The 25,304-nt window shown below is 38.6% G+C and overlaps 1 protein-coding gene across 3 annotated transcripts; it reads right to left on the bottom strand.

Annotated features, from left to right (window-relative positions):
- Positions 1-1,343: 1,343 nt before the first annotated feature.
- Positions 1,344-9,528, bottom strand: Slitrk2 (SLIT and NTRK like family member 2). Of its 3 annotated transcripts, none has more exons than XM_028857252.2 (4): positions 9,035-9,528; positions 5,570-5,620; positions 5,309-5,471; positions 1,344-5,070 (listed from the first exon to the last, which is right to left on the bottom strand). In XM_028857252.2, the coding sequence occupies exon 4, from the start codon at positions 5,037-5,039 to the stop codon at positions 2,499-2,501; it is 2,541 nt and encodes an 846-aa protein (XP_028713085.1). In that variant the 5' UTR covers positions 5,040-5,070; positions 5,309-5,471; positions 5,570-5,620; positions 9,035-9,528; the 3' UTR covers positions 1,344-2,498. The 3 variants fall into 3 exon arrangements, with proteins under 3 accessions (XP_028713085.1, XP_028713081.1, XP_028713084.1); XM_028857248.2 differs by having other exon boundaries at positions 1,344-5,082; positions 9,035-9,527; XM_028857251.2 differs by lacking the exon at positions 5,309-5,471 and having other exon boundaries at positions 1,344-5,082; positions 9,035-9,527.
- Between the last annotated feature and the right edge of the window lie 15,776 nt (positions 9,529-25,304).

Here is a 25,304-nt window from a genome sequence, read left to right as displayed (position 1 = left end):
CAGTAGGAATGCCAATAAGTTAATTAAACTTGAAGTGCTTATGCTTGCATTTGACAGTAAAGATTAAAACACAAGGTGTGCTATTATACTTTTAAATGAAACCATTTGGATCACACCTGAAAGACTTGAGTTTAAAAATCAATATAAATAAAGAAAAAAAATCTAGAAGCATGAAAATATTGAAGTAAATAGTAATTATTGAGCTAAAGATTTTGTGGATTTGAGTTCTTCCAGGAGGCCTCTTTAAAAATTATGAAAATGAATGAGAAGTAAAGTTTATTTCATTAAGCAACTTTTAAAACTTCATATATATATATATATATATATATATATATATATATATAATCACTCAAAGATCTCAAAGATGAGGTGGTTTCCAGGAGCTATCTCCATGTCCAACTAATTCAGTACTCTAGCTCCTATGGTATGAAATGTAAAATTTCTTTGTTAGCATATGTATAGATCACATTGACCCATCATTTTCAATTGTGAGTTAATGGATTTAAATGGCAATTTTGACTTTTAAGCAAACAGTGAACATACAAGTCAGTCACTGTCCTTTACTTTTATATATGGACACAATTATCTTCTGTTATTTAAAAAGTCCTTTTGCACCATTAATTATTAATCCAAATGATTTGGATTTAAGTAATTTCTAATTGAAAGCCTGTAACATGATTTGTTAATAGTAGTAATGTACTATTAGTCATTTTAATGCTTTAAAAGTAAGTTATCAGGATCCACTTCAATCTCCACATGATAATAAAGGATTATTATGTGCAGTAACCTATTTATGAAAAGGAAACAGTGTGCTTCTTTCAGACGCCATCACTTGCTTTAATAAGGAATTGAAAAGCTGGACTACTTTATATGCAGATCACCATCCCAGTTGCATAAGGATTTACAATAGACAAAACAAAACTATTTTTTGTTGTAAAGAAAGGCTGTTTGTTTAAATCATACAATAATGTTTGCATCTAAAAATTACTTACAGTCTAATAAAACTTCATAAATGTTATATAGAGTTGGCTAGTTAAAATAATTGACTGCTAAAACCAAAATAAAAGGTTTGCTCAAGCTAACAAGAAAAATTTCAAGTAAAGCATGCCCAAAAAAGGCAGAAGGAAAAAAAGATGCATACAGCTGTGGATTAAGTAACTATTAATGGATTTTGAGATGCAAATAGTACATGATTTGATAGCACCTCATTAATGCTTCAATTAAAGTCAAGAGGAAAATCTAGCTTTGTCAGAAAATGTGAATATTGAAAAGAATTTTGTGTCTAATTTTTGATCCTCAAAGAAATAAAATGTAACATATGCAATTTTATCTCTGCTGTCTTGAATTTGCAGAGAAGTTATGTGGGAAGTTTTCATCTTACCTTTGAAGTCTTCCTTCAAGGTATTTAATGGCTCTTGTGTCTTGGTTAAATGAGGTGTGTGGCGGCCTCTACTGGTATGTGTTTATAGAAAATGTTGCAATAGGCAGAAAAAATATTAATTTCAATTAAAAAGTTAGAAATACACATTTCCCTTTAAATATATAAAAATAGCTAATTTGATGCAGAAAAATATACTACAATTGTGTAATGTACTCTTAATTAGGAAAATAATCTAAAACATTGACCATGTTAGTGTAAAATAATGATTTACGGAAGGGCATTAATTGTTCAATTCACTCTGATATTGGGTTAAATATATTTTATTAATGAATTGCTAATCCTGACAGAGGTGGCTTATTACCTCTAGTCCACTGTTAAATCCCCTTTCTTGACTTAAATAAAATCACTTATAACAAACCCAGAATAAAGGAAATATTTTACATTGAAGTCTATAATGTCCTAAGCTAGAATCATCTGATGACAGGCTGGTTTCTATACCTCAAGCAAACTGTACGTTGGCTTAATATAGCTGACACATAGATCTATTTTACATTGATTTCGATTTTTAAAATACAACACATTAAAATACTTTTAATTTTCAAAGCTAAAAGCAATATTTAAGTAATATACTTAAGTGCAAAGGCACTTTAACACAAAGTAGCGATGCCCAGGCCTATACTTGGTAACTGAAGATGACAATAACATAGATTATTATTTACAAAAGAAGTTGTAGTCCCAAAAGATCTTTGGGGATCTTCTACAAAATATTCTCATTTGAAAACTTTACTTACTATTCCTTCATTCACTACCGTTTCTTTCTACTCCCACACTGGGAAAAAGAAAAGAAAGAAAACAGAAACAAAACCTAAATAATATACATGAAAAAATGCAATGTAGAAACATTCATGTTCACTGATGGTTCCTAAGACGGTGTGGGTGGAGGTGGGAGATCAAGAGAAAAATAATTTAAAGGAATATCATTGCTTCACCCCTTTTCCCAACTGCTTTCAGGCTCCCATTAGCACTGGGGAAGGGAGGACACAACAAAAGCAAATGCAGTGCTTCCAACAGTTTGGAGTGCATCCTTTGATGCTATAGGGTAATAAATGATTTCCCTTCACAGCTGACTGATTGCAGTTTGCTTTTCCAGAACTTCGAGGTAGTCTGGTTCTGATTGTGGCTTAGCTTGCAGTAAAGGGTGGTCTGGCTTTGACTGCCCCACAAAGCATTTTCTGGGAGTCCCATATAAAACGGTTTTATTGATTCTGTCTTGGTTTTGGCGTCGAGATTCATATGAAGGGGCAAACTGCCTTTTAGGTAAGGTACAAAAGTTATAGTGGACTAGGCCTGCACTGGGGAGTTCCTTAACTCGCTCAGCAATATTCTGATACAGCAGCTCAGGCTCTCTTGGTGTGGCCTGCTTTTCTAGCAACTCAGTGGCACTTATTGTGTAAGCAAGTGTTGCTGGCTCTTCTTTTTTCTCCTCCAGGTTGCTATAGCTGAAGTCCTGCAGGTTTCTGTAATAGGCTACTGGGTCTCCTTCTTTTTGCATGTAGATGGGGTTTTGGCACATCTGACCCACAGGTGGGGGAATGTAATTATAGACATGACCATCAGCTTTATCATTTGTTTCAGTATTGTAAGACCCATATTGTAACTGGAAAGAACTTACATCTAAATTGTTGGCACTCCTGGGAACAGTTGGCACTCCCTTTCGACGTTTCAGAACAAAGACGAATAACCCCGCCCCAAAACACACAGACAGGATAAAAACAACAAGCAATCCTAAAATTAAGACAGAAAGTGGAACTTCAGTGTGTAGTTCAGGGTAAGAACTAGGAGACACACTAAGTGACCTAGGTGTGTCTGTGTTGTGATTCATTGATAAAATAGTCCCATCAGACAAGTTAGGATTATCTGGACAAATAGCCTCCCTTCCCAAGAATTTCAGTATCTCCCCTGCATGCTTAGCGGGAGATTCACAAGTCACCTCATTGATGATGACAGGAGAATTGGCATGTTCAGTCCAGTCCTTTAGCCCCATGATGTCACAGGTACAGTCCCATGGGTTCTCTTGAAGATCTATCTGAACAAAAGCAGGAAGCTGATCCAGAACCCCTTTCACAGGCAGGTGTGAAAAATGATTGTTTCTCAGATTCAGCCTGGTGAGGGCTGTGCCTCCAAATATATTATCAGGTAAGGACCGCAGCAGGTTGTTATTCAGAAACAGGAGCTGGAGGTTAATTAAAGCATCAAAGGTCAGTGGCTTAATCTCTTTAATGACATTATACTCTAAATAGAGATACTGCAAGCTCTGCAGTCCATCAAACATAGAAGGATACAGCACTTCAAGGTAATTGCCATTTAGATAAAGTCTGCGTAAACTGGTCAGGTTTGTAAAGGCACCTTCCTGAATGACTGCAATTCTGTTGTTTCCTAAATGCAATAAATCCAGTGAACTGTATTCTAAGAGGTCATTCTTATATACTGTTTGGAGATAGTTGCCTGTTAGGTAGAGTTTCTTTGGACTAGTAGGTTTGGGCTGCAGGTCAGAGATGTTAGTGAACTTCCTTTCTTGGCAGTTAACATTTAAACCATTATCTGAGGTCTGAGAGGTACACACACAGCTGCTGGGACAGGTGAGGGCCACAGGGGACTTGGTCTGATACACCATGATCGGGCCAAAGCTCTGCCGGTCTTTTGACACAGTCACTCGTGGAGTTGGACGATTTCTCATTTTGGGTGGCCGGCTTGTTTTTGGGGCCTTAGTTGGATTAAGAGCAGGATTCACTGTTGGGGACAGCCTTTGGACATGAGTGTCTGAATGACTGCTCCTCTGACTAGAATCTCCACTTGCACTTTTTCTGGGACAGAGGTCTTGTCTGGTCAGTTGGGTCACATCTTTCCCATGTAACCTGAAAGGAGTTTCACAGACAATCTCCCCAACAAAAACAGTAATGGTGTCCAGCCATGCCTTAAGAGGAAGTAGGTCACAGGTGCAATTCCATGGGTTTTCTTCCAGCTGAATTTCCATGATCCCTCCAATATGTTCAAGGACACCAGCAAAAGGCATTACTTTCAACCTGTTTCCCCTTAGGTCTAAGTGAGTTAGCAGGACAAACCGAAACACATTACTAGGCAGAGACAGCAAAAGGTTGTCGTTCAAGATGAGCACTTTGAGCTTATTCAGTTTGCTAAATGCCCCTGCCTCAATGGTGCTGATGTAATTGTAATCAGCTTGGAGGTACTCCAGGCTTTCTAGTCCTAGAAAAGTGTCCTCTCTCAATATCTCCAGTTTGTTGTTATTGAGGTGCAGTCTTTTCAGAGTCTTCAGACCGCTAAATGCCCCAGGTCGGATCTCCTGCAACCCATTGTTACCTAGATGAAGAGTCACTGCATTTGAGTAATTGACAAATTCGTTTGGATACAGTCTGGTCAAGAGGTTTCCGTTGAGAAACAGCTGATAGATGCGATACTGGGGGGGTTGGAGCAAGCTGACAGTTGTAAATCCTTTGTTTTCACAGTTAATATTCAGTACATTTTCCTTCTCTTCGCACAGGCAACGGATCTTGCAAATGTCTTTGGCAGTTTTGCGGCTCTCTGTCTGTAAGATCCCGGCCACGGTTAACACACTGAGGAACCAAATGCTGCTCAGCATCTTTAGGCACCTTCGATGTCAGCTCAGGTACCTACAGGCAAACCTTGAGTGAGGGACAGGGGAAGAAAGCAGGATGCAGGGAAGAAAGAAACAAGGAAGCTCCATTAAAATGGCAAAGCTAGGAGGCAGGTGGGAGGGGGGAGAGTGAGGGGGTGGGTAGCAAGGAAGAATGAAATCATTGCGTATTTCAAGGCAGTTTCTACTCTTTTTCTTTACCCACTCCCCCAAGCCCACCCACACAACACGTCCTGGAACACACATGCTTGCACCTGATTTCCCGGTGGGTCACAGCCAGCCACAGAGTCATTAGTAATCCAGTTGTCCTACTAAATCCGGCCCATCTCCTCTTCCCCTGGGGTATTTTGAAGAAATCTCAGGCAGATTGCCCGTCTTGGGCTTGCAGCAGAAATTGCTTTACTTTTATTTTTTAAACTGCATTAAAAGAGGGGGGTGGGAAAATTAAGATTCAGGGGACTGGCGGAGGGAATTGAATGGGAGGGCAAAGATAGCTCTGGGTTGGGGGTACTCACACGTCAGAAGATAGGACTCCCCTCCTCTTCAGTCCATCAGTAGTTTAGCATCTTCGGGAAGAGAGGGAGAGCAAAGTAAAAGGAGATGCTGCTTGCAGGGGGCTGCTCTGCTTTTTGTTGCTTGATTTAATTTGATGGGGGGCGGGTACGCAGAAACCCGCTGACAGGCAGTGAGGAAGAGGAGGATTGGAGCAAAAAGGACCTGCGCTGCAGGGAACCGGGGATGTGATTGCATAGGAAGGTTTTGTGGACTGGGTAGCTTCCGCGGTTGCCACAGCGGAGCCTGGGCGCGCGCTTTCAGTCCAGTGGCGGCAGCAGCAGCAGTGCGTCTAGCAGTTTGAATTTGAGAGGTTTTGCAGGCTCCCCAGGACAGAACTAGGGGTGACGTCACGGGAGAGAGGAATGTGGGCAGAATATCCAGGGCGCTTGGTGGGGGAGGGTGGGGCAGACGCTTCCCTTCCCAGTGAGTGGCTTTGCACAGCTCAATTCCCAGCTGCGTCAGTAGTTTCAGAATTAGTCTATCTCCAGACAGGCTGGGGGCAAGAGAAGCTCCTTCTGAACAGGAGTTCGTTTCTCAAGCAGGCGGCCCAGCTCTGGTTAGTGGTGGCCTTACTGAAACTCCCCTAATCCAAACCAGTCTGAGTGATCTCTTTCACTTGCCCTTCCTCGCCTTCATATTGCATAAGGACAGTGACCTGACCATTAAGACTGGTCTCATGCCAATTATTGCCAAGGTGGGATCCAGACCTGCCCAGGGACTTAAATGTGTGTATGTGTGTGGTACCTCTTGCTACAGGACTGATGCCAGCTAGACAGACTGCTAGCTGAGATGCTTTTGGTGCAAAGTGGAGTGTTCCTGCTCTAGTGTGTCTGTGTAGGCGGAGTGAGAAGAGTTCTCCTAGGGGATCAATACTTTACATACAGAGCTCTGTTTCAGTGCTTAGGGAATTACATTCTTGGTGGTGACCAGCTAAACAGCTATTTGCCTGGACTCTGGAAAGCCAGCTAGCTCAACTAGTTAACTGGTAGACTGAGCCAAACAAAAATAAAATGCTTCTCCCCCTGAGGTTTATACTTAGCCAGATAATGAAGCTTAAACGTGTGCTTTTTGCCTGAAGGAAAGTGAAGTGGAGTGGGTGTCAGAAAAGTATTGCCAGGCTGAGACTCAGCTAGGAGTGGGAGCCAAGGCAAGAGTTGTTGAGCCCTCTAGGCTGCTGAGACAGGGAACCCCTACCCCACAAAACAAAACAAAACAAACAAACACCAAAACCAAAACCAAAAATGCAGGGAAGAATGCAGGGCCAGAGAACTGACTCCTGATGAAGAAAGGGGTAAAAGAAATCATGAACTGGGACCCAGAATAACAGTGATGAAAGGGACTGATTAAATGTTTCTATTCCACAAAACAATTCACCTTTCTTTCTCTGCCTCCTCAGATCTGCTGCAGAGTTCACCCAGAGTCTCATTACCTAGCCAGAATGTAAGGTAGGCAATGCCACAGGCAAAATAAATGATCTGAAGATGGAAACCCACCCATTTTACTCCTTTTGTCTCCCTATTAAGTGAAAGTCTTAAGAGTGTAGCTTAGACAAATTCCTCCCTCAGAATGATTGGGGTAGTTCATAAACTTCAGCAATAAGGCCACCTGTGGCACTGTGATCTCCTGCCCCATTCTGTGTGGCTTTCTGTCTCCCCTCTTCCTCCTTTCAGGAAAAGCCTTTGATCATGCTTCATGATCCCTTTTCATGCTCTTTGGCTTTTAGCAAGATTTATTCACTCTGGGACCTTAATTTTCCTTCCCTGGGTCATAGGGCAACCATGGGACTAGCATAGCAGTCCTGGGAGTGGGGAATGCAGTTGTGGATAGCCTCCCATTCTATTGCAGGTGGATCATTACATTCAGGAAGAGTGATTCCTTATGAGCAAATTTAGGCTCCTTTCATAAGAAAGGGAAACTTTTCTATATATTTCTAAATATTGTTCCTAGGGAGATATGACTTATTCACTCAGCCTTTCATTTAACATTTACAAATTTGGTTCATATTTCACTGACGTAAAAGCTGTACAAAACCTAACAAACCAGGATTATTTTACAGATCAGGACCTTCCTTGACCAGGTGACCTGCTGACTTGGTTAACTTCAAGAAACTAAAATTAGAAACAGAACTGAGGGATTCCGAGTAACAGTGTATTCTTCGGAGCCCAATACTGCTTAATATGAATTAGAGAATTGCATACCTAAACTTAGTGGGGCATTTTACAGGAATGTGCTCAATTTTACTGCTATAATAAATATCACTAGTTTTAGTTTTCAAATACAGTAAAATCTTCAAGACATAGATAATGCTCTATAGATTCTTTGAAGACCACGATTGTTTTGCTACAAGTGAAAGAGAAAGAGAGGAGATGGGGAGAGGGGAAGAGAGGAGAGAAGAGGAGAGTGGAAGAAAGAGGAGAGGAGAGGGATTTGGGGGTCTTGAAATTCTTACCAGTCACACAATAAAAGAAATCTGGTGGTAATCTAGCTGTGGTTAGCCATACCAAGGACCCTGAGGTGCCTGGTTTTCATTCCATGGTTCCCTTTCTGCAAGAGTCAATTTACTCTGCCACTGTATCTTCTGCCTGTATCTGAGCCACTTTCAGAAACATGATTGTTTCTGGAAGTAAATGAGCCTCAAACCCAATGGACACTTTTAAGTAAGTTTCATTTGGTCCAGTGTATCTCTAAAAACCACTGAAAATGATGGGCTTTTAAGAAGCTGGAAAGGTTGGGGTGAATTGGGAAATCCAAGAGCAGGAGGGGCAGATGCATACTCCACTGCCTCATCCTCCTTTGTCACTAACCAGCTAGAGCTGGACTCAGGTCACCCAAGCTTTTTCCACAGATCATGGAGGGGCCAGGATGCAACACAGAACCCACCTTCATCCCTGCAATCCTTATGGCCAGAACCAGCTTAGAAGTCCAGCAGGCCAAGCAGCCTTCTTCTCCAGCCTCCTGTCTGACCCATGCTATTCTCTCTTCTGGAGACACCCAGGCTCTAAGGGAGTTCCCCTTTGCAAGGAAAGGGACTACACACCAGCCCCTAGAGTAGCCCTATCTTTCATACATCCTAGGGGCTAACATCTTGATGTCAGAGAGAGGGTGACCTCGCGCCCCTCCCCCCACCCCGAAGGCCACTTACTCTGCCCTTGCCATGGGGCTTGGGCACTGCAAATGAATGGAGCATGTTACTAGCAGAAGATCTTGCATGGGTCATCCCTTGCCTATGAGACTCCCGGATCCCTACCACACCCGCAAAAGGTCAGGAGCAAAAAACAAGAGGGTACCTAGGGAAGAGGATGATTCACAAAGGCTGACCACGGTGGGTAGAGCCTAGCCACTCCATGGTCCTTCCCACTTTTGGGCCAAAGTAATCCTGCTCATGGGTCGCCTTGCCACAGCATTCCCGAGTGTTCTGAACTTACCGTGAGGAGAGTGCGCTGCCTCGATCTTCCCCGGAGGCTCAGGCGGCATCGGTGACTCTGAGAGGCTCAGGAGCCAGCACTCCCTGGGTAGCAGTCGGGCTGGCTGTGCAGTGGCACAGCAGCGAAGAAAGCAGGCAGTAGCCCTCCACCCCCACCCCAGGACAAGCAGATCCTTGCTGGAGCTGATTTCCACACAGCAGTGCGTCTGGCAGGAAGGAGGGAGGGAAGGAGAGAGTAGAGAAGAGGGAGGGAGAAAAGGATGGCTGCCCCTCTCCTGCACTTATCAATCACCCTGCAGATCAAATGTCCCTGCTGTGCACTCAGGAGGGGGAATGTACCAGCCCACAAAGGAGCCTGCTCCAATTCTCTGACAAGCTCTGCAGAGCACCGCTCTTGCCTGTTGGCCCCTCTTTACTGGAACTCTGCCCAGCTCTTGCAGCTTCTACCTTGTGCTGCAAGTGAAATAAGAATGACACTTGCTTGATACCATAAATCTGAGGAGACCCTAAGACTTGTCGGTGGAAGTTATGGACAAGTAAAAAAGCAGTGAGTAATCTGAGTTGGACACTTAGCTGCTGCCTCCCTTAACTAGCAAGCACCCAGTCACTGGAATTCGCTTGCTTATATTTAAGGATCTCCTCTCAGGCTGGAAAACAACGTATTTTAATATTATATAGTGCTCAGGAAAACTCCTGCAAATGTTTGAACAAAAGCAAGACTTAGCACTGTTCCAGACCAACCTTAACAGTGATTATTTTTATGCTTCAGGAGTTTGTCACAGCCCTCTTTATTGCCCTCTCCTTTGCTTTTTCCCCCTCTCATTTCTTCCTTCTCTTTATTAGTAGTCTGGACTGATTCTATTAAAGGAAGACACTCGTTCAAAGAGTCAGTATAGTTCAAGAAGGTGGTGAGGATTTTACGAGGAGCACCCTAGTAGACTCACCTTCCTTGCAGCTGCTTCTCAATTCCCCCAGAGCCTTCTGGATAAAGTTGCAATTGCTTCCTCTAATCAAAGAGTATGGAGTTAATTTTCTGGTGCCAAAACAGTGGCCACCTCATCCTAGAAGAGACGGCCCTAAATGAAGTCCCCATAGCTTCCTGATTTTTTCACATATTCTCTCAGAGTCTGTCAGAATATCCAGACGGTTGGTAGGGAACAGCAGAAAAATAAGTCAAAATTAGAAAATTATGCCAGGAGAGAAGTGCAATATTAGAGCAAAAGCTAGCTAGGAAACTAATGAATCTGCTTTAGGGTTAATATGCTTTCAAGGTTATTGCCCATACATTTAAATCAGGTTCACACAGCACTGACTTCCAACTCTTGCCTCTTGGAATTCTTTTGTGCTTTTTCCTTTCTCTTCTCTTTGACTTTCTGTGTATAATGGCTGCCTAAGAAGACTATACTGGGCTTTCAAAAAAGAATACTACTGATAATCTTATATTGTGAACAGGTAAAATTTACTTTAGTAATAGTTCAAATTGTCTAATTTTATCTCTTGGATCTAAGGATCATTAATGTTCCTCTTATTCCAATTTTAAGAAAGTTTATTTTGAAATTTCCATGTCATTCATATAAGAAATTTTGAAATTACATATTTTTGAATATAGCATGTGGACATGCTGTTTTCAGCTACATGGACACATTCCTCTTTTAAATGCTATGCTTATATATATATATATACACGTATATATGTGTATATATGTATATATGTTTATATACATATATATGTATATATATATTTCAATGTGGTATTTGCTAAAGATTGTAGTGGCAGTAGGTGCACATTGTATTATTATTGAGGGCAGTTATTTTGTTACTTTTCTGTCTTACTCTCTTTCTTGTGGTTATTTAATGGGTGCTGTAAACAACTACAAAATGTTAAGCTAAGAGACCATTCAGATGTAAAAATAATCAGAGAAAAGGGAGAGTATTCTGAGAAGGGTGGTGTGTCTCTACTTAAAGCAAACACACACATACACACACACACACACACACACACACACACACATACACACATGTATGCACGCACGCACGCACGCACGCATGCAAGCAAGCAAGCTGTAACTAGTCTGCAAATTTAGAGAAGTACATAGTACCAGTAATAAAAACAAACTGATATTTGTTTGGATCTAGCAAGCCTAAGTAATGGATGAAGTGAAATTGAAGCATGTGAAAAAAATTAAGTGTACCAATTTATTTAAAAGCTACTTTATACTGACTTTTCTAAAAAGTTTCTGTTTTAGTGGAAAGTTTCTAAGTAAAATGGAATACAAAATATACATGCATATATATGTGCTTTTACTAATACAAATGACATTATTATCAATGCTTCTATATAGAAGCAATGTGAATGTATCTTGATGTTTGTATGCTTTTTTCCCTATTGTATGGTTTGTTTTACTGAAGGATTAGAGATCCTTGTTTGCAAATCAAGTGAGAAAATTGGGAGATAAAATGAAATATTGCCTCTACTTTTATAAATTTAAGAGTATTAGAAGAAAACCAGAAATTTCATCTACGATGGATAAAAAGCATGTTTCTAAGATAATGCAAATGTTAACAAGTTACTGTGTGGTACACAGTTCACCTGAGAATGTTATTTCTCCATCTTTTCCACTAGACTCAGAAAGCATTGGGTAAACAAACAGAAAGAAAGAAGAGTATGAATTCTAAGACAGATTACTGCCTTTTCAGAGAAAACTATTACTTTGAAACAAACATTTACAAAAGAGCTCCAAAGGACAGACAAATTACTAAATAAAGGAATGTGACATAAAGAGGACATGCCCTTAATACCAGTGATTAAAATTTAAAAGTTATTTTAGATTTTGGTTTCTGATTTTTTTGAAAGTATGGACGTTTTAAAAACTCTGTTCAATTATTCTAATTATTTTGGCAGGGGTTTTGTCTTTTTTGAATAGTGTGCCAGGACCCAAAGCAGTTTTTCTTTTAATTAAGCACATGTCTAAGTACTTTAACTCAAAGATCTGGGCTCACTTCCCACCTCATTACTTCTTCATCATGGATCCATAGGAAGTTCTGCACCTTTTTCAGTTTCTCCATGTGTAAAACTATTGATACCATCTGTATGATATCAGGATAGGATGCATATAATACTCTTAATTATTTCCAGGTGCTACACATAAATTCAGGGAAACCTTCAAATGAGGAATTCCTAAACTCATTCCCTAAAGTGAAGAAATTTAACAAAATCTAATGATTTTAGTAAGAAAGGACTCAGAATTAGAAAAACTTGTGATTCCTGTTATTGTTATATAATGCCAACCATTCAAACAAAAACTTCATTCCATTTTCCACTTTTTTCAAAATAACTATACATGTATGATGGCCTTATCTATAAGGAAATTTCTAGATGAGGTTGTTTACAGTGAGGAGACCCACTCTAAAAGTGAGTGACTCCATTCTGAGGGCTAGACTCCTAGAGTGAATAATAAAAGAGAAAAAGAGATGGCTATCAGTAGTTATATCTCTCTGCTTCTTGTCCTTAAATGCAAACTAACCAGCTGCCTCCTTCTCCTCCTGGCATGATTTCCCTTGTCATGATGGACTGTATCCCCTGAAATGGTAAGTCAAATTAAGCCTTCCCTCTCTAAAATTGCTTTGGTCAGATGTTTTGTCACCACACTGATAAAAGTAACTAATGCAATATGTATAAACTGCAATTGCTCAACTTCATCATGATTAACATTATTACTTAATGACGCAGCAAGAGCAAGACTGTAGAATGCCTGGTAGTGTATTTTCTTCCATACTACATATAGCTGGAAGATTTCCTGTGTCCCCGCCTGCTGACGGTCAGGACAAATCTCTCCCATTTGCATTCCCCAAGGAAACACACAGAGGCTTATATTAATTATAACTGCATGGCCATAGCTCAAGCTTTTTGCTAGCTAGCTCTATATCTTAAGTTAGACCATAACTATTAATCTATGTATTGCCACATGTTCTATGACTTTACCTGCGTCCCATTACATGTTGCTCCTTGGGTGGCTTCCTGGCGTCTCTCCCCCCACTTCTTCCTGTCTCTTTCTTTGAATTTCCCGCCTGCCACTAAGCTGCCTTGCCATAGGCCAAGTGGCTTTATTTATTAACCAATCAGAGCAACACATATTCGCAGCGTACAGAAAGACATTCCCCCATTAACTACACTCTTTAGCCTCTTGTACTCTAAGACTTGTAAGTGGAGGCAGGTGACACAAACTGATGCTGTTCCTCAGGAAGAAATGTGTATCAGGACCCTTGGTAGTCAAAGTCTAAAACAAAAATTTCATAGCCAGAAATATTTTACTGAATTGATTTCAGAGGTGACTAATAGATTCTATCTTATACTTTGAAAATGCTAACTCACTAGATTGGGCAGGATAGAAAGGAAATTGGGACAGAAAAGAGAAAAATGGACAATAGAGGCAGAAGGGAGAAAAGAAATACATGTGGTAAAAAATTATGGAAGAATTTATAGTGAGTGACCAATTATATCAAGTACCACCTACAGTGTGTCCCATTCCCTGAGGATTCTAGATCTTCCCTGTTATTGAGTCCAGTGATTCATTGGCAAGAACAGTGTTTAAGCTTATTGAGCTTGTAAGTAAATATGCATATCAAATGTCACAGATTGTACACATAAGGCATAGGGCAGCAGTAAGGATATATTTCATTTATCCTGACACAGTCTAGACTATTAATCTTACTGCAACTGGACATTTTATTTTGGTCTGGAGTTATAACCTAATATGTTCAGGAGGAAACCAAATTTATTGAGTTTGACGTTGCACTTTATTGGAATAGTATAGTGCTGTTGAGTTTATGTACTAAGTTCTCTTGATTTTATTTATGTATTTATATTTAGCTAGTATAAATGTGTGGTAAAGTATGCACTATGGTAGAGAGTTTAATGCTGACTTTGCTGGAAGATTCAAAAATGTCTGCATGCTAGATGCTTAGTTCTAAAGAGTTACAGCCAGAAGAGCAGCTACTAAGGATTTGCATATTTCTGAAATTTAAAAATGACTTCATTTGTGAAAAGGACTAGCCTATCAATATTAAAAAAAGTGGTGGAGATGGTATACTGCAGATCTACCACAAAATTGTGATTTTCACAAAATGAAGTACGCTTTAAAAATTGTGAGTGAGTGCAAAAGTGAGGTGAGAGCAAGAATGAAAATAAAATCATTTCCAAATAAGCATTGGATGCACTATTCAACCACCACTATAAATCAGTGAGGACAAAATGGATTTTTTAACCTTGAACCCTGATTAATTATTGTTTGGACATAATGTTACTTCCTTTTCCCCCCTCCATTATGTTTCAGGAAGTCCCTAAGTAACATTACAATGACACCTAGCACACAGCTCTATTCATCTGATTATTGCTATTATTATTCCTGAGGTCACCCCTAGGGTAATGGTAAAGTCCCTAAAGCATATCCTATAACTTTTGCATCTGTCTGCAGACTTATCCTTTGATGTCCTAAATATATCTGTTGTGAGGGAACCACAGGATTTGTCTATAAAAACATCATTTTGGGTGACCCCAGGAAACCATGAAAATACTGGAGATGATATCACCACCTTGTTCCTCCACTTTTTCAGCCAATAATATTAGTTATTTATTATAGTACTTTAAAAGAACCAAAGATAAGCTCAGTTTTTGCTATATATTATTACTCTTCAATATGATGATTGGTTTATCTTTTTATATGTAGATGTAGTGATCATAGGCCGAGAAATAGCACTAGCTGAGCTGGGGAACTTTAGTTGCCATCATTTGTTTATATTGAATCGTCTTGTTTAAATTAATGTACTTCTTAGTAGAAATCCTAATGTTTAAGAAAACTTGTACATGGCTATTAAATTATGGATGCTAGTTGTCATAGCAAGGAAAGACAGCTGTCAAATTAATAAGTTGATGTTCTCATAAATTTAAAAATATAATTACTCAAAATAGTTCTCCTTTTCTTGTATATAAGCAAATCCTACATAGTTATGCTGTGGGATGTCTTTCTGTATGCTGTGAATATGTGTTGTTCTGATTGGTTGATAAATAAAGCTCTTTGGCTAATAGTGAGGCAGAATAAGATTAGGCAGTAATTTGAGCTGGGGAGAAAGGAGAAGAAAGGAGAGTGGAGAGATGCTGCAAGCAGCCACCAGGAGAAACAAGATGGGAAAGTACCAGTAAGCCACGAAGCCATGTGGCAATGCACAGATTAATAGAAATATACTGAGTTAAGTTGTAAGAGCTAGCTATTGAAAAGCCTGAGCAATTAGGCCATACAGCTTGTAAATAATATCAACCTCTGTGTGTTTACTTGGGTCCAAACAGCTGCAGGACCAGGTGGGACACAGAAAAACTTCCAACTACATAGTTGTTTTGTATAAATTGGTGTTGTTAGTGTTAAGTTCCAATTGTTTAGAAATCAAGTAGCATTATTTTACTCAAGGGTCTGAATAGACCTGCTTAGATTTACACTGGTAACATCTGAATTTATTGGATTGTTATTAAAAATTTATTTTGTTACCTCTGATGTGGATATTAGCCAAATTCATCCTTGACCCATAGTAGTGATATTAATTACAGGACACATAGCTTCCTTAAATTGTGCTTCTGTATGTGGTTTTTTTAAGGAATGACTTCAATTGTTAGAATTCTGATGAGCAATTATTACTTATATTAAGTTAGATTAAAATTGTATCTATTGTCAAATATATGATAGCACCTTAAGTAGTTATTATAAAATTACCATACTTTATTAGCAATCAACTCTATGTAAAAAGTTCTTAAAATACAGGTAGTAGGCTAATGGTCTGCAGTTACTCTGTAGGTTTATGAAGCCGCTTTCATACACTTCCAACTGTTTTCTTTCATTGAAATACCAAAACAATACCTGTGTGCATCTGTTTATCTACCCTTCTTCCCTTCTTTTTCTGTTTTTGATTAGGTTGATTTGGAAATTCCTCAAAATTAGGCATATTGCCACTGAAATCTATAAATATCACAGGCACCAACATTCTGAGAAAATAATAGCTTTCTAAGCACCATATACAAGATTCTACAGAAAAGGTAGTGTTGTTATTGATACTTTCTAAATAATATCTTTTTCGGTTTTTTTTTTTTAGTTTATTTACAGATTCTGTTTAATTAATTTCATTTCTTCATTCTCTTTCTTCCTTCTGAGCCTCCCCATATACTACTCCCTGTTCTCCTGTAAATTCATGGCCTCTTTCCTTATCAATTATTATTGCATGCAAATATGAATATATATCCTGTTGGTTACATATGTTACATATGTTACTTGTTATGTATTTATGTTTTCAGGTATAATTGTTTGGAACTGTACAACTGATTGATGTGATCTTCTCTGGGGAAGACCAACCTATCTTACTCCCAGTTTTTCTAAATTGCCTTATATTTTGTGTAAGGTTGAGAACTCGAGGGCTTTCCCTTGTTCAGCTCACATTTGGGCAGTCATGTTGATGAGATATTTTGATGTTACTAGGAGAAATAACCTCATTGCAAACTCAGACTCTCGGGCTCTTAAAATATTCTTTCCCCTGCTTTTGCATTGTTTCCTGAACCTCAGCTATGGGAGTGTTATGTAGATGTATCCATTGGGACTAGGCTCCACAACTCTGCATTTTTATTGATTGTGGTTTCCTGTCTCTGTCAGATGCAAAGAGAAATTTCCTAGATGACAAGGTAAAGACTACACTTACCTATTACAATAAGGACAAATGTTTATAGATTGTCATTAGGAATAATGCTGGTTTAGTAAATAAGTGTTTGTAGATTACCTCCAATAACCACGATTTCACTAATACTGATTAACTAGCTAGGTTTCTAATATCAGGCATAGTATCTGTCAAGTCCAATTAGAGAGATGTTGGTTATTGTCAATGTATGCATGCCATGCCACTAGTCTAGTAGCATGGTTATCATGGCATGCTAGTTATTAATAGGCATCACAGATGGATAGGGCTTTTGATTGCTTCCTGTCTTTGTTAGGAAGAAATATTGCTGTGAAGAGACACCATGACCTTGGGAACTTTGTAAAGGAAAAACATTTAATTGGGGTGGCTTACCTTTTCAGAGGTTTAGTCCATTATCATGATGGTGTGACATGGTGTCATGTAGGCAGACACGGTGCTGGAGAAATAGCTGAGAGTCCTTCATCTTGACTTGCAGGCAGCAGAAAGTGGTCTGTTTCACAGGGCATAGCTTGAGCATAGGAGACTTCAAAGCCCACCCCTACAGTAACACAGTTCTTCCAACAAGGCCATATCTACTCCAACAAGGCCACATCTCTTAATTGTGCCACTCATTTTGGGGACCATTTTCTTTCAAACAACCATACTTCCCTTCTTTGGAGACTTGCATGGCATCTTCTGGTGTCATGAAAGCTAGTCCTTAGTAATGGGCCCTCTTTCTGAAGTGCATGGTTTCTTCAGCAATAGGGCTTATACTCCACTTCTTGGAGATAAGCAACGACAACAGTAATAGTCTGTATACTTTGGGAGTCCCCTGGATAGCCCTGGCCAAGAACTCAAAAGAAGAATTCTCGTGTCTGGTACTGAGGTTTTGGTTAGGTGGTCTTTGACTTTTAGAACAAGCTCCATTAGTCCAGATAAGAACAGTTAATTAAAAGTATATGTGAATATTTATACACTGAATTATATACATTATAGGTTGTTTGGTAAATATTTAATAATATGATTCCCTGTGCCTTTTTCAGACTTCCATATTGTTATTTTATCTATATCCTCTCTACTCCTAAATTCACCTTCATTCCCCTTCCCTAATGAACCCCCCTTTTATCATATCCTTTATCAGATCAATTCTATCCTGATATTCTCTCCCAATAGCTTGATGAAGCTATGTGCCCTCTCCCAATAGCTTATGTATTTACCTATCTCCCCTCTTCTTAAGGAGCCTCTTATTTTTTCTCATTTCCTTTCAGATTACTTTTCTCCTTCTATTACCCTCTCTTTTCCTCTCCACCGCCCCCCATCCTGACAATGATTCTATTTTGCATTCCTAGTTTCTGTAGTTCCTATAATCTATACATCAACATCTGGACGTTTTGAGCCAGGGTCTTCCAATAAGAGAGAATATGGGGCATTTCTCTTTCTGGACCTGAGTTGCCTCACTCAAAATGAGATATAAATTTCTTGATAGAAATGCTTTCATTGTGTCCTAAAGTTTTTTGTTTTTTTGTTTTTGCTTTTTTTCTTGATTTTTTTCTTTGACTGTTGAATAATCAGTTATTTAATCTCCATGTGTTTGCATATTTACTAGAGGGTCTTTGGCTGTTAATTTGGTTTTATTTCATCATGGTCAGATTGGTCAGATAGGATTCAAGGAGTGATTTCAATCTTTTTGAATTTGTGAAGATTATTATGTGTTCCAAGATGCTGTATATTTAAGAAAAGCTTCCATGTGCTGCCAAATAAAATGTGTATTCTTGTATATTTTTTTCAGTGGTTGGATATAATTGTCTGTAGATACCACTTAAGTCAATTTGATGTATGATGTCAGTTAATTCTGATGTTTCTGTTTTGTCTAGATAACCTGTCTGTTAGAGAAAATGGGGTATTGAAGTCACTACATTTAATGGATTGGTGTTAATTTGTGTCCTTAATTCTAATAATAGGTTTTTTTATGAATATGGGTGTCATTGAATTTGGTGCATACATGTTTAGGCTAGTAATGTCTTTGTGTTTACTTGTTCCCCTGATCAGAATAAAGTATCACCCGTTATCTCTTCTGATTTTCTTCAAGTATATTTTCTTAGATGTTAGGATATTGATGTCTGCTTGACTCTTTGTACCCTTTGATTGGAAGATGTGTTTCTGGTAGGCTGAAGATGGGGTTTTTTTTGATCATTCAGTCTGTGTCTTTTTATTAGAGACTTAAGGCCAATAATATATATTTATTATCAAAATGTATGCATTAGTTGGCTATTGTGTTGTTGATATTTGGCTTTGCTGTTTGTGTTCTCATTATGTTTTAATAATTATGGTTTCAAATTTCTATTTACAGACTGTCTGCTATGCTTGTTCTTCTCTTCAACTAAAAATAATAATTCTTATATATTCCTTAGGTTTGTTTATGTCATGGCAAGTGTTTCTTTCTCCTTCAATCATGGCAGATAGTTTTCTTGGATGAATTATTTAAGGTTGACTGACATAGTCTTTTAGGGCTTGAAGTGCATTGCTCCAGGCTCTTCTTGCTTTCAAAGTGGTCACTGAGAAATCAGTTCTTACTCTGATGGGTTTTTCTTTATATGTATACTTTCTTTCTTTGTTTTGTACACTTAGTGTTTAAACTATGATTTGCTATGGGGGAATTGTCTTTCTGGTCTTGTCTATTTGGTGTTCTGTATTCTCTCTCTCTCTCTCTCTCTCTCTCTCTCTCTCTCTCTCTCTCTCTGTGTGTGTGTGTGTGTGTGTGTGTGTGTGTGTATTTTTTCTTAGTTTGAGGAAGTTTCCTTCTATGGTTTTATTGAAGATCTCGTCTATGCCATTGACTTGGGATTGTTCTCCCTCATCTATGCCTAGAATTTGAAAGTTTGGGTTTTTCATGGTGTTCCATATTTCCTGTGTGCCTGTGTATTTTGTAGAAAAATTTCTAAGTGGTCTTATTAAATAAAAAAAATACAAAGCCAAATATAGGTGTGAAAGCCTTAGAGATCAGGGAAATAGGAATAGCTACCAGCTAACCTTATGTCACCACGCTGCAGCTTCCAAGGTGTGTTATTTCCTGTCTACCTGCACATTTATTACCTTGCTGTTCTGCCCTTTCATTGGCTCTTAGTTCAGCTATCTCACTTCCTTGTCACTGTCTGTCTGTACAGACCTCCAGGTCTCTATGGTTGATACTGGGATTCAAGGCATGTGTCACCACACTTGGCTCTGTTCCCTAGTGTGTCCTTGAGAACACAGAGAGCCTGCCTGCCAAGTGATCAGATTAAGGGTGAGTGCTAACACTGCCTGACTTTTGTGTTTACTTAAAATGGCTTGCTATTTCCTCTGATTGCAAGGAAAACTTTATTTATTAACATACAAATAAAATATCACCACAGTATTTTTTGTTTACTTTTATTTTTTAAATCTTCACATTCCTTGCTTATTTAGTCTCTAAATCCTCTATTTTGTCTTTGAAAACTGATCATCTATCTTCTGCTTGATTGATTTTCCTGGTAGTGCCTTCCTTTGTATTTTCTAGTTGAGCTATTAGGTTCTTTAATTCCATCTTCATTTCAACTTGAGGGATTTTTTTCAATGTTTTATTTCTTTACCGAATTCTATTTTCAAGATCTTGATTGTCTTCATCATTTCCATCAGTCTAATGTTTGTGTTTTCTTTGGTATTAAGCAGGCATTTATTCTCCTTAGGTAATATTATGTCCTTCTGAGGTCTTTGATGTAGTTGAAGACTAGATAGTTATAATTTTCCTTGGTTATAAGAGATAAATAGATATGAAACATTAGGCTCATAAATATAGGATAGATAAGATAGCTCTTTAATATTGCCAAATACAAATAGACTAGATATTGTAACTGTAATTCTTGCTTGATAATTGTTTTGTTATATGTAATTTTACTATGTTAAATTTAAAAACTTTCCTTTTTGGAAAAAAAGAAAGAAAAGGGGAAGTGCTGTGCATATCTCTCTGTATACTGTGAATGTGTTGCTCTGATTGGTTGATAAATAAAATCGTTATTGGCCCATAGCCAGGCAGGAATTATAGGTGAGATAAGCAAACAAGGAGAATTGTGGGAAGGCTAGAAGGCTGAGTGAGGAGATGCCAGCCCGTCATTCATGGAGCAGCATGTAATGGCACACAGGTAAAGCCACTGAACTTGTGGTGACATATAGATTAATGAAAATGGGCTGAGTTTAATTGTAAGAGCTAGTCAGTAGTTAGCCTGAGCTAATGACCAAGCAGTTTTAATTAATATAAGCCTCTGTGTGTTTACTTGGGTCTGAGTGGCTGTGGACTAGCCAGGACACAGAGAAACTTCAGTTAAAGGACAGAGATTCATCAGTCAAAGAAAACACTAAAGCCAAAAATAGTCATATCACAAAATGTCCAAGAAATCTGGAACACCATGAAAAGGCTAAACCTAAGACTAATAGGGATAGAAGAGGGAGAATGTCAACTAAAAGGCACAGAAAATATATTCAAAACAATTATCAAAGACTTTCCCAATTTAAAGAAGGAAATGCCTATGACAAAACAAAAAGCTAACAGAACACCAAATAGACTAGAATCCCCAAAAGTCCCCTTGCCACATCATAATTAAACCACTAAACATATAGAATAAAGAAAGAACCTTAAGTGCAGCAAAGGAAAAAGTACAAGTAATATATAAAGACAGAACCATCAGAATAACACCTGACTTCTCAATGGAGAGTCTGAAATCCAGAAGATCCTGGACAGACATAATGCAGACATTAAGAGACTACGGATGCCAGCACAGACTACTATACCAGGAAGACTTTCAATCACCACAGACAGAAAGAACAAGATACTCCATGACAAAACTCGATTTAATAGTATCTAACCACAATTCCAGCCCTACAGAAAGCACTAGAAGGAAACTCCAACCTAAAGAAGTTAGATGCACCCACAAAAACACAGGCAATAGATAATCCCACAGCAGAAAATCCCAAAGAAGGGAAATATATGTACATACTGCCACCAAACGATAACAGGAATTAACTAACAATCATTGGTCATTAATACCCCTTAATATCAATGTCTATATGTGGTGGTATTGTGTTCCCCAAAATATTGTGCACCATAATAAACTTATCTGGGGCCAGAGAACAGGATAGCAACTAGATACAGAGGCTAGAAAATAGTGGCACTCACGCCTTTAATCCTAGCATTCCAGGGGCAGAAATCCCTCTAGATCTCTGTGAGTTCAAGACCACACTGGAAGCAGCCAGGCATGGTGACTCACGTCTTTAATCCCAGAAAGTGAGCCTTTAATCCCAGGGAGTGATGGCAGATAGCAGAACGTTATATAAGGCGTGAAGATCAGTAACTAGAAGCATTTGGCTGGTTAAGCATTTAGGCTTTGAGTAGCACAGTTCAGCTGTGATTCATTCTGGATGAGGACTGAGAGTCTTCCAGTCTGAGGGAACAGGATCAACTGAGGAATAGGTGAGGTAAGGTGGCTATGGCTTGTTCTGCTTCTCTGATCTTCCAGCATTCACCCCAATACCTGGCTCCAGGTTTGCTTTTATTAACAAGACCTTCTAACAATTCATGCTACACCTATTAAAAAAAAGAGACTTATAGAATGGATCCAAAAACAGGATCCATCTTTCTGCTGCATTCAAGAAACACACCTCAAATTCGAAGACAGATACTACCTCAGAGTAAAAGGCAGGGAAAAGACTTTCCAATAAAATGGACTTAAGAAGTAAGCTGGTGTAGCTCTCTTAATATCTAACAAAATAGACTTCAAACTCAAATCAATAAAAAGAGATCAGGAAGACATGACATAATCATCACAGGATAAATCCACCAACATGAAGTCTCAATTCTGAACATTTATGCCTCCAATACAAGGGCACCCACATATGTAAAAGAAACATTACTAAAGCTTAAATTTCACATCAAATCCTACTTACTCACTAGTAGTGGGAGACTTCAACACCCCACTCTCACCAATTGCCAGGTCTGCCAGAGAGAAACTTAACAGAGAAATAAGGGCTCTAACCAATGTTATAATTCAAATGGACTTAATCAATATCTATAGAACATTCCTCTTTAATACAAAAGAATATACCTTCTTCTCAGCACCTGATGGATCCTTCTCTATCATCAACCACATACTCAGACACTAAGCAAATCTCAACAGATACAAAAAAATTGGAATAACCCTCTGTATTTTATTGGACCACCTTGGCTTAAAGTTAGATTTCAACAACAACAAAAATTACAGAAAGCCTACAGTCTCATAGAAATTGAATGATGCTCAAATGACTAACCAATGTGTCAAGGAAAAAATAAAGAAATTGAAGACTTCTTAGAATTCAATGAAAATGAAAGTACAACATCCCCAAACTTATGAGACATTATGAAAGCAGTACTAAGAGGAAAGTTCATAGCATTAAGTGCCTACATAAAGAAGTTGGAGAAATATCACATTAGCAACTTAACAGCACACATGACAGCTCTATAACAAAAAGAAGCAAACTCACCCAGGAGGAGTAGACACCAGAAAATAATCAAATTGAATGCTGAAATCAATAGAATAGAAACAAAGAGAACAAAACAAAGAATCAATGAAACAAAGAGTTTGTTCTTTGAGAAAATCAATAAGATAGACAAACTGTTATCCAAACTAACCTAAAGTCAGAGAGAGAACATCCAAATTCACAAAATCAGAAATTAAAATGGAAACATAACAACAGAGAACAAGGAAATCCACATAATCATCAGGTCATACTTCAAAATCCTGTTCTCCACAAAATTTGAAAATCTAAAAGAAATGGGCAAATTTCTGGATAGGCATACCATACCAAAATCAAGACCAGATAAACAATTTAAATAGACTTATAACCCCTAAGGAAGTAGAAACCATCATTAAAAGTCTCCCAACAACAACAATAAATAAACCCAGGACCAGATGGTTTTAGCACAGAATTCTATCAGAATTTCAAAGAGCTAATACCAATACTCCTCAAATTGTTCCACATAATAGAAACAGAAGGAACACAGTCAAATTCTTTCTATAGGGCTACAGTTACCCTGATACCCAAACCACAAAAAGAGGCAAGAAAGAAAGAGAATTAGGGACCAATCTCCCTCACGAACATTAATGCAAAAATACTCAATAAAATTCTGGCAAACCGAATCCAAGAACACATCAAAAAATCATCCACCATGACCAAGTAGGCTGCATCCCAGAGATGCAAGGATGGTTCAACATATGAAAATATGTGAATACAATACATCATATAAACAAACTAAAAGAAAAAATAAAACATGATCATCTCATTAGATGGTGAAAAAGCCCTTGACAAAATCCAACACCGATGTAGTGGGTAGCCATTCCAGCTTGGATCTGGAAGTTCCAACCCCCATTGAGACTCTGGCAACTATCACGCCTACGAGGCGGGGCCAGGGGAGGCGCCTGGAGACCCAAGAGCTGGATGGGCCAGTGCTCTCTCTGTGTGCTCTCTGTGCCAGGACGCTGAACGGTAAAGGTGTACTGTGCAGAGCTCCGGAGAACACCACTGGACTGCAATATACCTTTCCCAGACCCTGCGACCTACCTTTCACTTAATTTGTCAGTTACTCCATTAAATAAATATCCTTTTAACTACGTGGAGTGGCCAAAATAATTTCTCCAATACACCCTTTCATGATAAAGATCTTGGAGAGATCAGGAATACAAGGAACATACCTAAACTTCATAAAAGCAATTTACAGCAAGCCAACATAAAATTAAATAGAGAGAAAATAAAAGCAATTCAACTAAAATCAGGAAACAAGACAAGACTCTCTTCTCTCCCCATATCCATTCAGTATAGTACTCAAAGTTCTAGCTAGAGCAATAAGACAACAAAAGAAGATCAAAAGGATATAAATTAGAAGGAAAGAAGTCAAACTTTCACTATTTGCAGATGACATGATAGTATAATTAAGTGTCCCAGAAATTCTACCAGGGAACTCCTACAGCTGATAAATACCTTCAGTAATGTGGCAGGATACAAGATTAACTAAAAAAAATCAGTAGCTCTCCTATATAAAAATGATATTTGGGCCAAGAAAGAAATCAGTGATGTAGTGGTATTTGCTCTGTTCATGACCTTGGGATATATGGCTCCAAAGGAGGTGGTACTTCTTGTCTTCCTATGTAACCTCTTAACAGGAAAGTGAAAGGGGTCATAAGGTCTTCTCCCTGCTTTCTGCTTCCTGCTTCCTGTTGTGATTGAACTGTCAGGTGTATTTGTTCTCAGTCAGATCAGAGAATGACTTCAGCTATCTGCTCAGTTCTGTATTCATGAGTGTATTTCCTCAATTTATATCCTAATAGATTCCCCAATACTTCTTCAGCAGATCCCCATGGATTTCTCGCATTACAGAGAAACATCACCACTTACAATAGCAACAAATAATATAAGACACCTTGAAGTAACATTAACTAAGCAAGTGAAAGACCTGTATGACAAGTACTTTAAGTCTCTGAAGAAAGAAATTGAAGAAGATACCAGAAAATGGAAAGATATCAG

This window comes from Peromyscus leucopus, chromosome X (genome assembly GCF_004664715.2).
Source record: "Peromyscus leucopus breed LL Stock chromosome X, UCI_PerLeu_2.1, whole genome shotgun sequence".
NCBI classification, from domain to species: domain Eukaryota; kingdom Metazoa; phylum Chordata; class Mammalia; order Rodentia; family Cricetidae; genus Peromyscus; species Peromyscus leucopus.
This window is presented reverse-complemented; position numbering and strand designations above follow the sequence as displayed.